The sequence below is a fragment of the Leptodactylus fuscus genome, chromosome 1 (genome assembly GCF_031893055.1).
Source record: "Leptodactylus fuscus isolate aLepFus1 chromosome 1, aLepFus1.hap2, whole genome shotgun sequence".
NCBI lineage: Eukaryota > Metazoa > Chordata > Amphibia > Anura > Leptodactylidae > Leptodactylus > Leptodactylus fuscus.
The window spans coordinates 251,424,510-251,440,636 of record NC_134265.1 but is presented as its reverse complement, the minus strand read 5'-3'; the positions used below and the strand labels follow the sequence as shown (position 1 = coordinate 251,440,636).

Here is a 16,127-nt window from a genome sequence, read left to right as displayed (position 1 = left end):
GGCAGTCTTAAATATTGCTATTTGTCATTAGAAGGTATCACCGACTGGAAGTCTCTGCTGAGAGTACATCCAAGACAGACAGCAGGGGCATTTATTAAGTCTCTTGTGCCTATTTTCTTCTGTTTGTGCCTGTTTTTAAAGCTTTTCCCTTTTTTGTCATAGAAAGTGGGATTGGTTATTTAGTACCATTTTACAACAAATTTATGATTTGCACCCATTTTAAAAATGCCCAAAAAAGGGGAAACTGCAACCCAAAACCCTAGATATCTGACAATAGTGGAATCCCAATTTCCTAGAGGTGAATTTGTGCAAGATTTATTACTCACTTGGGCCTTCTTAGCAAATTAAGTGTATGAAAATACACCTCAGGAAAAGGCATAGAGCGAAACAACCAAAAAAGAGGGCAAAAGAGACAAATAATCCTCCCACATGAAGGTAAAGTTTCCCTATAAACAAAAGTGAGACACTACCTCAGTCTACAGTATTTACTTAGATGGTGAATGGATGCTGGATACTGCTTAATGCTATTCCTTATATTACAACTATATTAATTTATTAGACTTTTGACCAGTATACATAATCCAATAATTTTTGGTAGGGAGTTTTTTGGATTAACTTGATATGTTTATACATGTTATTGTAGTTGTTATTATATATACTACATACATACAATATGTCCTATACTATTTTGATGAATATTGTGTGCATACACACGTGGACAAAATTGTTGGTCCCTTCGTTTAATGATAGAAAACCCCACAATGGTCACAAAAATGACTTGTAATGGTGTGACTGCCATTTTGGTGTAGTTCGCTGGAGAACTGAGCATACTGCTCTTTATTCTCCCAATAGGAAAGAGGAAAATTCAGAAACACAGCCCACTTACGAAACCTTCTTGATATGATAATGTCCCAGTTCTCTCCTTTCCGATACTGTTCTTTATGCCTGAGATTTGAACTGCCAAAGCGAGATTGGAGAAAAGAGGGCAGCACAATATGCGGGAAGGAGGAGGGCAGACAGAGCACAAGTACTGGAGGGGGCAAAATTAAAGATATGATGCCGGGGGTGCTCGGAGGCCCTGGGGAGCACACAGGGTACGCCATAGGGTCATTTGCATAAACTAATTAACCAGGTTACAAAGGAATAAAGGAATGGCGGGGAGAATCTAAAAGGAAAAGGTAGTAGTAGAATAGCCCTTTTAAAGGCTATTCAGGCATGTCTTTATCTCAAAACCACGGACACCAATGATAGACTCCCTTTAAGTTAAGGCAACCATCATTTCTGTCCAGGCCTGTTTCATGAGTTTTTTATTTTTTTTTAAAAAAAAATTCTGTTGAAGCATGGTTGAAAAGCAGTGTCTGACTTTCATTTGATCATTTTCATAGAATTTTTATTTATTACTTAGTCATATTCAAGTTATTTCTGTGACCATAGTGGGTTTTTCTTTCATTAAACGAGGGGTACCAACAATGTTGTCCCCGTTTGTGTGTATATATGTATAGCGTGTGTGTGTGTGTATATATATGCCCAAGTCCAGCATCCATGTGTCCTATCCTGAAGCCTGCCCTTTATATGAATGTAATATTGACTTCCAAGAATATCCTACTGTCTGTATATAGCTAGTAGGTTAAGCATGTGTATAACTTCTGGGTTGTATGATCCTACCGTTAATTCGCTATGATCACTACCCATAATTCTATATGTAATATATGTTGGTAGGGTCATGTAATATAGAATTATTAATGCTGCTACTGCATGGTTGCCTTCTGATGGAGAGAATTTACTAACTCATCTGTGACTGTTTTCTGACCGCAATGGATATTGATGTGGCACATCTTGCTGCACAACCACATACCTCCCAACCGTCCCAATTTCCGCGGGACAGTCACGATTTGGGTGACATGTCCCGCGGTCCCGGTTGGAGGGAGGTATGTCCCGATTTCAACTCAGATCTGCGTCCAGAGGACGCAGATCTGAGTTGAACACATATGCGGCTGAAGCAAGGAGCTGACACAGGTCAGCTCCTCGCTTCGCCGCTGCCCGCCTCTCTCCCTGACACATGCGGCTGAAGCTGCTCGCGTGCTCGCTTCGCTGCTGCGTCTCTCTCTCTCGCTGACACATGCGGCTGAAGCGAGGAGCTGACCTGTGTCAGCTCCTTGCTTCGCTGCTGCCGCCGGCTCCTAGCTTGTACACATGCGGCTGAAGCGAGGCGCTGACCTGTGTCAGCTCCTTGCTTCGCTGCTGCCGCCGGCTCCTGGCTTGTAGAAGCCAGGAGCCGGCGGCAGCAGCGAAGCGAGGAGAAGCCAGGAGCCGGCGGCAGCAGCGAAGCGAGGAGCTGACACAGGTCAGCTCCTCGCTTCAGCCGCATGTGTCAGCGAGAGAGAGACGCAGCGGCGAAGCGAGCACGCGAGCAGCTTCAGCCGCATGTGTCAGGGAGAGAGGCGGGCAGCGGCGAAGCGAGGAGCTGACCTGTGTCAGCTCCTTCCTTCAGCCGCTTGTGTCAGTGAGAGAGGCGGGCAGAGAGCGGCGAGGGAGCGGAGGAGAAGGTAAGTTTAATGTGGAGGTGGAACGTGAATCTGGGGGCAGATGAAGGAGAGGACGGCATGACACTGGGGGCAGAGATGGAGAGGACGGCATGACACTGGGGGCAGAGATGGAGAGGACATGAATCTGGGGGCAGAGATGTGGGACATGAATCTGGGGGCAGAGATGGAGAGGACATGAATCTGGGGGCAGAGATGGAGGGGACATGACATGACACTGGGGGCAGAGATGGAGAGGACGGCATGACACTGGGGGCAGAGATGGAGAGGACGGCATGACACTGGGGGCAGAGATGGAGAGGACATGAATCTGGGGGCAGAGATGTGGGACATGAATCTGGGGGCAGAGATGGAGAGGACATGAATCTGGGGGCAGAGATGGAGGGGACATGAAACTGGGGGCAGAGATGGGGGACATGAATCTGGGGGCAGAGATGGAGAGGCCATGAATCTGAGGGCAGAGATGGGGGACATGAATCTGGGGGCAGAGATGGGGGACATGAATCTGGGGGCAGAGATGGAGAGGACATGAATTTGGGGGCAGAGATGGAGGGACATGAATCTGGGGGCAGAGATGTGGGACATGAATCTGGGGCAGAGATGGAGAGGACATGAATCTGGGGGCAGAGATGGAGGGACATGAATCTGGGGGCAGAGATGGAGAGGACATGAATCTGAGGGCAGAGATGAGGGACATGAATCTGGGGGCAGAGATGGAGTGGACATGAAACTGGGGGCAGAGATGGGGGACATGAATCTGAGGGCAGAGATGGAGAGGACATGAATCTGAGGGCAGAGATGGGGGACATGAATCTGGGGGCAGAGATGGAGGGATATGAATCTGGGGGCAGAGATGGAGGGATATGAATCTGAGGGCAGAGATGTGGGGACATGAATCTGGGGGCAGAGATGGAGGGGACATGAATCTGGGGGCAGAGATGGAGGGGACATGAATCTGGGGGCAGAGATGGAAGAGGGACATGAAACTGGGGGCAGATGAAGGGTGTATATGAAACTGGGGGAGAGATAGAGGGGGGGACATATAATTTACGGGTGACTGTAGGAGGATTATACTGTGTGCGGGCACATGAAAAAAATTAACGAGTGGGCGGAGTCAACACAAAAGTGGGTGGGGCTAAATTTTGTCCCTCTTTCGGTTCTTCAAAAGTTGGGAGGTATGCAACCATCCTTTTCAAAGGTTCTCCATATCGTTGGTTCTATGCCCTACTTGACACTTTTTCAGAAAGTGGGCTGAGTGGGACAGAGATCAAGGCTCTTATTATAACTTATACATGAGTTATACCAGAAATCTGTGCCAGTCCCTGACTGTCCTAGATTTCAATTCTGTCACCCAGGACCATACAAGATGCACATGAATTAAGAGGCCAGAGACTCTTATTAATTCTGGGAAACCTCATGTCAGCAGGGTAAAATGAATAAGAGTATTTTAGGATCTAGTGTTAATGGACTCTCCCCCTTCATCTTTTGTAACGTTAGACTATGGAAATTGAGTAACAGCGCAAGTTGTCTGAGATTAAGGAAATGGTCTGTGTTGACTGGTGTCACTCAGAACAGAACAGTTGTATCAGCCATATTTCTGTGAAAAAGAGAGGAACTATACATTATGGGACAGATTTACTAATACTTCTAAGATTTAGACAGTATGACTTTAGACAGTCTAAAATTCAACATATACATTACAGTATCTAAGTTTATATCAACTATTAGCTGGTTTACTTTGAGGCAGAATTTTTGTGCCCTAATGCAGACCTCTTCCCTTCCTAAGCAAAATATTCCTGTCACCAAAGCAAAAAAGAACCTAAAATATACAATAAACGTGGTGCAATGCTAGTTTTTTAATGCACATTAAGTAAGAATTGAAGCGCATTTAGCTTAGTAAATCGGTTCTATTATTTTTGTTGACTTCTGCTGATGACTTGAGGACCCCTGAAGAAGAAAGTTATTGTTTTTTATAGTATACTAACCTCTGCCCGTGACTTCGTCTGTGTGTTGTTGGCGTCGATGATCCGTTTATATTCGGCAAATTGCTGTCGTTGATGGTTCGCCTGCTCCGGCATTTCGGCAGTTCTCAAGCTGTCCTGCTGCAGAACTTGTTTCTCGCGCCATGCCTGTGATTGTTCTGGCATCTCAGCAGCTCGCTGGGACGCCATTAAATGAGTGTGTTGTTGGCATCAATGATGCGCCTGTTCTGGGGTTTCGGCTGCTCTAACAGTCGCTTGACGCCTAGCTTGCTCAATCCTCATGAGCTTCGCTTAAGGAGAAGTCTGTGCCTTCTTGCTACCTTCATTGCTCTCATTGTTTTAGAATTTTGTGACAAATTAGATTTTCTTTTTCTCAGCATGTTTAAAATTGGCAAACTGCCAATTTGGATTAAAGGGGTTTTCCCATCTTAGTGTCTCACAATGGACTCAGTGTTATCTGTGTTTTTACAGGAGAGATAACAGACCAGGCTTTATCAGCAATCTCCAATTAACTGAGAGAGTCCTGCTGGCAAGAGCAGTTTAATATAGTATATGAACATAAATTCATAACAGCCGTGAAGCCATGTCCTTTATTGGGATAAAAAGTAGCCTATGTGTTAATCAAGATTACAAACTATGTGCCAAATTTCATCCAAATCCATTCAGTTGTATTGGCCTGGTCGAGTAACAAACAAACACACAAACATACAAACTTTCACATTTATAATATTAGTAGGATGAATCATAGTTATTTGATCGATCAATATTGATCAATATTTTATCGATCTAACAAAGTCTGGGATTTATTTGGGTTCTATGGTTTTGGTGGTTGATTTTTAACATGCAAAAACATAAAAAATTCAGTTCCTTTACCCTGCATTCAAAATTATGAATGTTTTGTGGCTTTAATAAAGTTGCTACATTCACTGATGGATGTTGTAGAATTCTAACTTTCATCCATAATTCTTTTTAGATAAAATGGGCATATGGGTAATATAAGAATTTAAAAAAAAATGTATAATTATGCATGGAAGTTAGGAAAAACACTAGAATGTATACACCATAATATCAGAATTTCTTGTGCTTATTATTTTTACACTTTCCCATGGAACTGTACTAGCTACAACTTGTAATCCTTGTATAACAGCAGTGTTTTATGATTTGTCTATGCAAAAAGGAATTCCTAGAAGTATTAAAATGTTGTTACGAATAGCCAGGAGATACTGACTCACCTCCTGAAAAATGCAGCATACCCCCTGCCGGGCTGTGTGCCTGGAGGGAAATCTATGCCAGTTCATAGCTGGTACAGATTTTCAGCATCATTTACACCACATTTCTGGCTTAAAAGAAATAAATGATCCCATTATTGCATGCTCTCATTACACCCCCTATTCGAGAAAGTGGTGACGATGGCACAAAGTTGCAAATTTTTTTGCGCACAAAACTGGCATATTAAATCTGCCCTAGAGATCAGCGAGTAGTATTCAATTGAGTAGGTATTCAATCGAATAGTCGAATATTGAGGTCTGCTTGAATCGAATTTGGATTTTCGAATATTTCACTACTCGCTCATCTCTACTGTATACGTGTTTTTTTGTTTGTTTTTCTTAATGCCTACGTTGTCCTAGTTCCTGTCCCACCTCCCCTAGCGCCAGGGAAGGTGGGAGCGGAATCAAATTTTTACTGCGTTTACTGCGTGGCATTCAACAGAGTACGAGTATTTCGAATACCGTAGTATTCAATCGAATACCTACTCAATCGAATACTACTCACTCATCTCTAATCTGCCCCATTAATTCATGAAATGCTCATGTTGTCCAGTGTCCGAATGGTGGTCAGTGCAGAAAAATCTGTGATATCTTTGATGTAAAAACATATAAGTAGGTTGGGGCAGATTTATTATGCCCTGTATGCCAAGTTTGTGACTTTTTTTTTTTTTTTTTTTTTTTTTTTGCCTACATCACAACCCGTTTTCAATGACAGGCAGGGTGCAGGACAATTGGCTCTACCAAGTGTATCACCAGAAATCTAGTGTAAATAATGCGGAACATGTTCCCCAGCTATGAGCCAACATGCATTTCGCCTCAAGGCACATGGAGCAGCAAAGGGTGTATGTAATTTATGACGAGGTGTGCTTTAATGACGCCAGTCTTCACAAATCTGCCCCACTGTGCTCAAAACTGTCTCTGGCTGGCAACTTGTGAATAGTGATGGTTTTTAAAATCGGTAACGGTCTGTCTCCAAGCACTGTAGCCTCTTCAATGTTTACCTGTGCAGTCATTGTTCATTCTCCTAATGCAGTACTTTTAGTAGCAGCTGCTCTGGATATTCCAGTTCAGGCCACTTAAAGGGAGTCTGTTAGGTGCTTTATGGCTGCTAAGTTAATAGCATTGCCTGGTAGGGGACCTAAAGACACCCTATAGACTTTGCATCTGCATATAGACTACTACATGGCTCAATAATCAGGGCAATTCTCCCCAGTACTGATTATAAGTAATAATGTCCAATCTGATTGTGCTATAAATCAATGAGTAAAATCTCGTCAGTCTCCTGATTCCATCTGTTAAAAGACGTATATTATTGGCAGAATATTGCTCTCTATAAACATGACTGTACTACCAATAACCAGGGCAGCGTAATAGGGGAAGAACAATCAAAGTGACATGCAGTCTTAATAAATCTGCCCCATTAGGTTTTATAAACCTACTTGGCTTGACTAAAAAGCTATATGTGGTTCTACAGTATATTGAGGCGTATAGCATAGTATAGGCTTTTCTTGTGTTAAGTAAGCTAAGCAACTGTGCTGTCTGTGCACATTGCTTATGGTGACAAGGAGCCTTGGCTGAAGGTCTGCAATAAGAATGAAAATTCTAAAATTAGAAAATTCAGTCTTATGCTTGGCTAGTCAAGCACAGATCCAGATCTTTGAGAATTTAACATACTCCCACACTATAAAAGAAATGATTAAGTACTAAAATTTATACTGGATTCAAAAAAAAAAAAAAAGCCTGCATTATTCTATAGGCCACTATATAGTTTATGGAGGTTGTTGCTTTTATACATAATTTTAAAACTTACCTTTTATCTACATGCTCTTCCTTTCCCGCCCAATTGAAAAGATCAATATATTTTAGAGTGAGACATGTTTTATTTCAACCATATTTAGTTTAGCTAGAGATATGGACTTCATATTCAGTGAATGACTTTGAGGACTGCAGAAAAGGGCTTTCTTTAAGCCCCAGGTCCAGCATTTTGAGGTTCAGACCAATGTTTGTGGCTTATCGTCTTAGCTTAGCTTGCTCATTTATTGAGTTGCAAATAATAATAATTTTAGATATTTTGTTACAGTGACACATAAAAATAATGGAGGGGGTTCACAGATTTTATCTGCATATATCATTCAAGTTATGCATAATAAAGTGGAAATGCCACAGACAATACAACTGAACTAAAATGTGTAGAGCAAAGGTAGCTGTGACCTCTACATTACGTGACACAATGTATATAGACACAAAGCAGATGTATTGGATGATGATTTATTTGGTATATACCTCCTCCATCCTCTATAGTGGGAAATGGGTGTGGTGTATCAGGGAAAGAGCAGAGCTTAAGTTTCCACACTGTGCGCTGTTTCCATAACTTGTGTGATGCCGAAACAGTATAGCTCACTGCACTTTGCTGTTTCTGAAACTCTTATTCACGTCTATGGGAGTGTAGGAAACCACTTTTTTTTTTTTTTTTTTTTTTTTGTGAGATTAGTTGTTTCCTTAAACACGACAATCATTGGCATCCTGTCAGCAAGATTGGGTGAAGCTGGATGGGATTTGGGAGGGTTATTTCAAGAGATAAAAGGGACCCGCATTTATTAGACATTTATGGCATAACCTGTGGAGCAACCCCTTTAATAAAAGTAGCAATCTATGAAAAATAATTCAATATAAATGCGCCCTCTGTCACTGTTTATTTAATATAATATTACATACTACTAAACCATATGCGTTAACTAGTGTTAAATCCAATATCTCAATTAAGATTTTAGAAGATCCAGTTATGAAAGCCATATTTATGGTAGCTATGGCACTCCCCAATGACATTTTAAGCTGTGACAATAAAGTAGTGACATTATCTTCCTTGATGTCACAACTGTGGTGGCATTACATGCTATGGAGTCATAAAAGGGGATGTACCCCACCACTGGTACAGGCCAAGTCTGCAGATCCTTGTGTTTAATTTCTAGGATGTACACCTCCATGTTCACCTCTTATGGGATTATATAGTGAATATTATGAGATCACCCCCATTTTCATGTTTCCTTATAGAGTCATAACAAGTAACCATGGGGCCTCATATCAAGACTTGTAATGAGGCCCTGCTTTCCCATAACCACTTTAAGCAAGTTCAAAACTTCCTTTGATGATTTTGGTATCCTTATTACACAGGGATAACTCACATAGTGATTTTATAATATAATCTACCCAGTGATGTCACAGTACAGGAATAATGCACACGGTGATGTCACCATACCACAACAATAGACAGAGTGATAATAAAAATGGTGATGTTACAGGACAGGGATAATGTTCACTATGACATCATAGGACCTAAATAATGCAAACACACAAAAGATCACTGTTTACACTGTGACATCACAGCATACAAAGATAGTAATTAGCTCACATGCAAGCAATATTACATCCCATTAAAGTAATGGCAGTGCATTCAATTATCCACATCCCCTTCTATTGTTCATAGTTATCAGAAATTGCACCCTAGGCCCTCTTAGTTGTCAGTTACTGTGTTTGTTACCCTGGTAGTTCATGTCCTCTTAAAGTACAATTGTTGACTGTCATTGTGAAGGTTTTTGTAATTTCTCAGTTTTTGTAGAGTGTTAAAAACCACCGGCCTGCAAGGCACAATATGGGACAGTCCTTCCTTCAGATTGCATATTCTTTAACCCTTTCCCGCCGATGGCATTTTTTTGATTTTCGTTTTTCATTTTTGACTCCCCTCCTTCTAAACCCCATAACTTTTTTATTTCTCCGCTCCCAGAGCCATATGAGGTCTTAATTTTTGAGGGACAAATTTTTCTTCATGATGCCACCATTAATTATTCTATATAATGTACTGGGAAGCTAGAAAAAAAATTCAGAATGAGGTGGATTTGAAGAAAAAATGCATTTCTGCGACTTTCTTACGGGCTTCGGTTTTACGGCGTTCACTGTGCAGCCAAAATGACATGTCCAAAAATTAAAGTAGAGATAACCAATGCTACGTGCCCAGTTAATAAACAAAAATGGGAGATAGGTAGGTAACTATCAGGCACGTATTTAAAATTTCACTTTTATTGATTATGTATTAAAAGCTATACTTAGTACAAGACAACATAACAAAAATGTGGTATAAAATACCCCAAAATTAACAAAGGTAATGATAATGTGCAACCACCTAGCCTGTGGGGGAGTGGGACACACCGTCCTCCACAATCGTTTATTTGCCCCACTAGTGTTACACTTCTTATCTTTGTTGTGGATAATGGGTTAAAGAGCAGGGCTGGAAAAACGTGTGCTATAGCCGCCTTTGTTATCTATAGAGTACTGGCTGGCAAATAACTCCACTGCTATAGATTTTTCCTTCCCATAAGCTGGAGCTACAGTTAATAATTCATTTTTTTAAAAACACCGAAGCTCTCTGCTGTGCAATAGAATGCCTACAAAAGAGGACTTGTTAGCAGGCTGGTATACAGAGTAACCGGATAGTAACACCTATCAAAAGCTAAGGTAGTTATCCGGGTAGAGCTGCTCTGCTGCTGGTAAAGCTGCTCTGCTGCTGATAAATCACATGCAGCTCAATCTTTTTTTTTTTTTTTTAAAAAAAAAATTCTAAAAGTCGCCATATTCCGACAGCCGGGGCCGGGTGTACTTTTTAGTTCTACCATTTTCAGGAAATACTTTTGCTTTTAACACTTTTTATTCAAATTTTTATGAGAATCAAAACTTTTGACTATTTTTCCCGCTACGGCGTTTACCGAACAGGAAAAATATTTTTATAGATTTGTAGAGCAGGCGATTTTGGACATGGGGATACCTAACATGTATGTGTTTCACAGTATTTAACTACTTTTATATGTGTTCTAGGGAAAGGGGGGTGATTTGAATTTTTAATACTTTTTATATTTTTTTTATATTTTTTAAAAAAATATATATTTTTTTGCATTTATTAGACCCCCTAGGGGTGTTGAACCCCAGGGGGTCTGATCACTAATGCAATGCATTACAATGCTAATGCATTGCAAAAAATCATCCTTTCTTTTGCAGGCTGCATAGACCAGCCTGCAAAAGAAAGAATTTGCAGACAAGCCTGGGAGCCTTGTAAAGGCTCCCGGCTGTCATGCCAACGTGACGTCGGCCCTGGAGCATGCTCCAGGAGTCGGTGATCACCGGCAAAATGGCGGCGCCCATGCGCCTCCAGCCAGGAAAATGGCGCCTCCGGCGCCTTTGACCGTGGCGCCGGAGGGGTTAATGCCTCTGATCGGTCCGGGGACCGATCGGAGGTATTAGAGACGGTTGTCTACTGCTTAAAGCAGTAGACACCCGGCGGCTATGGCGGTCGCCATAGTTAGACCCGACATGCGCTGTACTATTACGGCGCATGTCGGGAAGGGGTTAAAGGGGCTCTATCATTGGGAAAAGTCATTTTTAACTAATCACATCCTTGCATAGCCTTTAGAAAGACTATTCCACACCTACCTTTGGTATGTAAATTGCCTCAGTGGTTTCTGAATAAGTACATTTTTATTCATATGCTAATTAGACTGGTGCATGATGCATTGTGCACCCCCTTCGCTATTGTTTCCTATGAGTGTATACAGCACAGGCGGATGATGATGATGATGATGACGACGACGACGACTCAGCTTTCTGTTTGCACAAACACATAGGAGATAATAGCAGAGACGAGTGCTGCTGGGAACTTCCTGTGGAAGCTTATTAGCATATGAATAAAAACAGACTTATTCAGAAACCAGTGAGGCAATCTACATACTAAAGGTAGGTGTGGAATAGCCTTTCTATGCAAGGATGCGATTAGTTAAAAATGACTTTTCCCAGTGATAGAGCCGCTTTAAGTACACTGGTACACTGGTACCTATAACACATCATTTTATATAGCACTAACTATACTTTGTCCAATACCCAAAATCAGATTGATGGAATACTAAAGCCAGATCCACTTAGATATAAACTTCAGAGCCTATTAAATTATTCCCTAATGCTTGAATTAACAGCGATACACTGGGCAAATTGGTGTCAAATCCTTTTTTATTATAGACTTTAATTACTTTTACTTCATTCTAACAAAAGATATATTCTATACAGGTCTACTTATCTTTGTCTGTTCTTTCCCACAATTATATAGAGATATGGCCATAAATTCTGGCACCCCTGAAATTTTTCCCAGAAAATTATTGCAATTACTCATTTTGTTGGAACAACACACACAAAAACAAATGGGAGAAAAAAAATCAAAAAATTATAGCAATTCACGTAAAACTCCAAAAATAGGCCAGATTAAATTACTAGCACTCTAAATTTAATATTTGGTCGCACACCCTTTGGAAAAAATAACTGAAATCAATCGCTTTCTATAACAATAAACAATCTTCTTACACCTCTCAACTGGAATTTTGGGCCACTCTTCTTTTGCAATCTGCTCCAGGTCTCTCATAGTTGAAGGCTGCCTTCTCCCAACAACAATTTTAAGATCTCTCCACGGGTATTCAATGGGATTTAGATCCGGACTCATTGCTAGCCAGTTCAGAACTCTACAGCACCTTGTTTCCATCCATTTCTGGGAGCTTTTTGAAGTATGTTTGAGGTCACTGTCCTGCTGGAAGTCCCATAACCTAGGATGCAAACCCACCTTTCTTACAATGGGCCCTACATTGTGACCCCAAAATCCTTTATGTAATCTTCAGATTTCATGATTCCTTGCACACAGCGAAGACACCCAGTGCCTAGACAATCCTCAAACATCTTTGAACCTCTACCATATTTGACTGTTAGTACTGTGTTCTTATGTTTGTAGGAGAATGATACTCTTTACAAAAAAGATCTTTGTTGGTCTCATCTGTCCACAAGATGTTTTCCCAGAATAATCTTGTCTTCTCCACGTACATTTTGGCAAACTGCAGTCTAGCTTTTTTATGTCTGTGCCAGCAGTGGGATCCTCCATTTTCCTCAATTTTGGTTCTCAAATCCTCAGTTCTGCATGCAGTTCTCTTCTCCTCTTTCTGTTCTCCATGCTTAGTGTGGCACACACAATGCAAAGATGGAGTCAACGTCTCTTTTTATCTTGTTTCAGGTATAATTTTTATATTACCCACACCTGTTACTTGCCATAGGTGAGTTTGAATAAGCAGAACATGCTTGAAACAAAGAAAAGGTGCCAACAGTTTTTTCCAGGCACATTTTTTGGAGTTTTGTGTGAAATTATGTCCAATTCGCGTTTTCTCAGTTTTATTCTGTTTTTCCAATACACACAAAGGAAATAAACGTGTATAACAAAACTTGTCTAATTGTAATACTTTTCTGGGAGAATTACTTTATTTTCTGGAAAAATTTCAGGGGTGCCAACACTTATGGTCATGACTGTACATACCTGTATATACCTTTATACTCTACATCAAAATTTTGAATACAGGTGGAATCTTTTGCAAGACTTAAAGGAAATCTGTTTTACCTCCACAAAATACAGCACTGCCTATACAGTTTAAAAAAAAAAAAAAAAAAAAAGCCAAATCTAGAATTTCTATCTTAGTTGTCACTGGCATTCACATGCAGTGAGTCCACGAAAGTGTCAGTATACTGAAGCATTTTGGAGACCCGTCCATGATATCTCCATGCTTAGGAGTTCTGGGTATTCATTAGCACACACTGTTCAGACTCCATCTGGACTGTCTATGGGGGATTGCCAGTTTGTACAACATAAAAACTGTGTATTCATGTCATTGTTCTTATCCAGCCATGACTTACGGAGGAGGAATATAGGTCCGTGCCACACAAATTTACCATATGTTCAGGAACCCTTCTTTCTGCTCAACTTCCCCACACCAATCCCAAGAAAAACCAAGGCTACTTCTGGATTTAAAATTGGCCTACTCAAGCCGATTTTATTAACCATAATATAACATAAATAACAGTAAACACATAAATGTATATGTACCATGTATCAATTACCCTAAGTTCAAAACTTTCTTGAAGTGCAATATCAACCCAGACAACATCAGCAAGAGGCACCACCACCAATACATCCAGTCGCAAAAACCCCACCTCTGGTAAACCTTTTAACTTGAATGACCTCCGGCCTGATCTCCTGAGGGACCCTAGTCCAACTATGGGACTTCCCAGACCTTCTCATTCAACATCAGGATCCCCATACTACAGATGAGGTCCTACAAATGACCGTTAAGCCTCTCTGCTCCAGCAGCCCCTAGCCGACACCCACACAGCAACACAACAAAACAGGGCTAGCGGGTGGGTCAATCCTGTCCAACTTCACTAACTGACTCTAGAATTACCCTTTTACCATCCAATAACCCTTCTGATTACCATTATTTTTCACACTCTAACTCCTCATTCTATGAACCCTTTGATTTCCTAGTCCTCCACCTTGAGGGGATATCGTCACTCCAGAGGGAGAGAACTACCATTTAGGTGTGTGGAGTGATAAGCCATCAGAGCTCCACTGTGCAAAGGAACATGGGAAGAATATGCAAATCTGACTTCCATGATGTAATTAGGATGCCAGTGCCTCAAGTATGCACACCAATAGAGGGCGCTGACAGAGAATGTGCAAGTCTATCTTCCATGATGTAATTAGGAAGACAGTCTCAGTCAAGACATCCAATAGAGGGCGCTCCCTTTAACATCATGCCGACCTTCTCAGAGGCCTTTGTTTGCAATGATGTTGGGATTTTACCAGATACAGTCTCTCAGCCAAGGACAGCTGTTTCGATGTATTTGCATCTCATCAGCTTGGTGCATTGGTGTGCATACTTGAGGCACTGGCATCCTAATTACATCATGGAAGTCAGATGTGCATATTCTTCCCATGTTCCTTTGCACAGTGGAGCGCTCATGGCTTAATAAGACTCCACACACCTAAATAGTGGTTCTCTCCCTATGGAGTGACCATATGCCCTCAACCCTGTCTAAGCCTCTCACCTCTGCCAGATCAGTCCTCTTTGTGCCAAGCTGATGAGATGCAAGAACATCGAAACAGCTGTCCTTGGCTGAGAGACTGTATCTGGTAAAATCCCAACATCATTGCAAACAAAGGCCTCTGAGAAGGTCAGCATGATGTTAAAGGGAGCGCCCTCTATTGGATTGCTTGACTGAGACTCTGTCTTCTTAATTACATAATGGAAGATAGACTTGCACATTCTCAGTCAGCGCCCTCTATTGGTGTGTATACTTGAGGCACTGGCATCCTAATTACATCATGGAAGATAGACTTGCACATTCTCAGTCAGCGCCCTCTATTGGTGTGTATACTTGAGGCACTGGCATCCTAATTACATCATGGAAGATAGACTTGCACATTCTCAGTCAGCGCCCTCTATTGGTGTGTATACTTGAGGCACTGGCATTCTAATTACATCATGGAAGTCAGATTTGCATATTCTTCCCATAGTCCTCCCCCTGTCATGTAGGCCCTATCCTCCAGTGCCTAGGGCCTTTTCTTTGCATTGGTTTACAGAAAGGGGATTTCCATGTTGACAGATTTTCTTAAAAGTGACTATTGTTCCTCATATAGAGATATAATGGCAAACAATACTAAGAATAACATTTGAGTTTTTTATGCATTTAACTATGTGCTCATAGCAGTGTAAACACACCCACAAACTTTCTGCTTGAATTCTTTCAGGGCCAAGGACTCTGTTAAACACTTTCAAGTCTATCAGTGTGACACATCGATCAAGTTTGGATTCAATGAATTCTTATCTGTGAAGGATTTTACCCAACATTTTGCTAATCAGCCTTTGATTGGAAGTGAATCAGGTATGTTACAATACAATATAATAATGATTTTTCTATAGAAGTGTTCACACTGTGGGCTATGTGGCCGGCACTAGGGGAACGTGTGAAAGTGCTCTAGGGGACTCTGGGCCATGCAGCATTGTGGAGGCTGAGAATCTGATTGAGATTGGGTCATTGTAGCTGGCAATCAATAATAAATAGCATAAAGGAAATTCAAATCTGAGCCTTTGGTGATGTTATGGACTGCAAATTATGGTGGGGGGTACTATTTTATTTTAGTTTTTTTTCAAGACTTTTCAAACTTAGCAAGGTATTAAAAGTGTTGAAGAGGCCTACTTAGAATTAACCTTTACACTGAGCCTACTAAATGTGGTGAAGTCCCTGATTATAACCAAATTTTATTTAAATTATTTGTCATGAAAGGAAAGACAGACCTTGCATTTATTCTAGGTGTAAAAATCTATGCAAACATGTGTCCCAACTGGATCAACAACTACAGCAATACACTCCCTCAGACCCAAAATTCCTTACAACCACGTCATTATCTATAATTAAGGAGCCTGATT

General features: G+C 41.1%; 1 protein-coding gene across 2 annotated transcripts in view; it reads left to right on the top strand.

Moving 5' to 3' along the window:
- Positions 1–16,127, top strand: part of DAPP1 (dual adaptor of phosphotyrosine and 3-phosphoinositides 1) — a 91,178-nt gene that overhangs the window by 47,221 nt on the left and 27,830 nt on the right. For both annotated transcript variants that reach the window (XM_075285921.1, XM_075285912.1), the window contains one exon: positions 15,449–15,582. In XM_075285921.1, the coding sequence (XP_075142022.1) occupies positions 15,449–15,582 (134 nt within the window). The remainder of the gene's footprint in view (positions 1–15,448; positions 15,583–16,127) is intronic.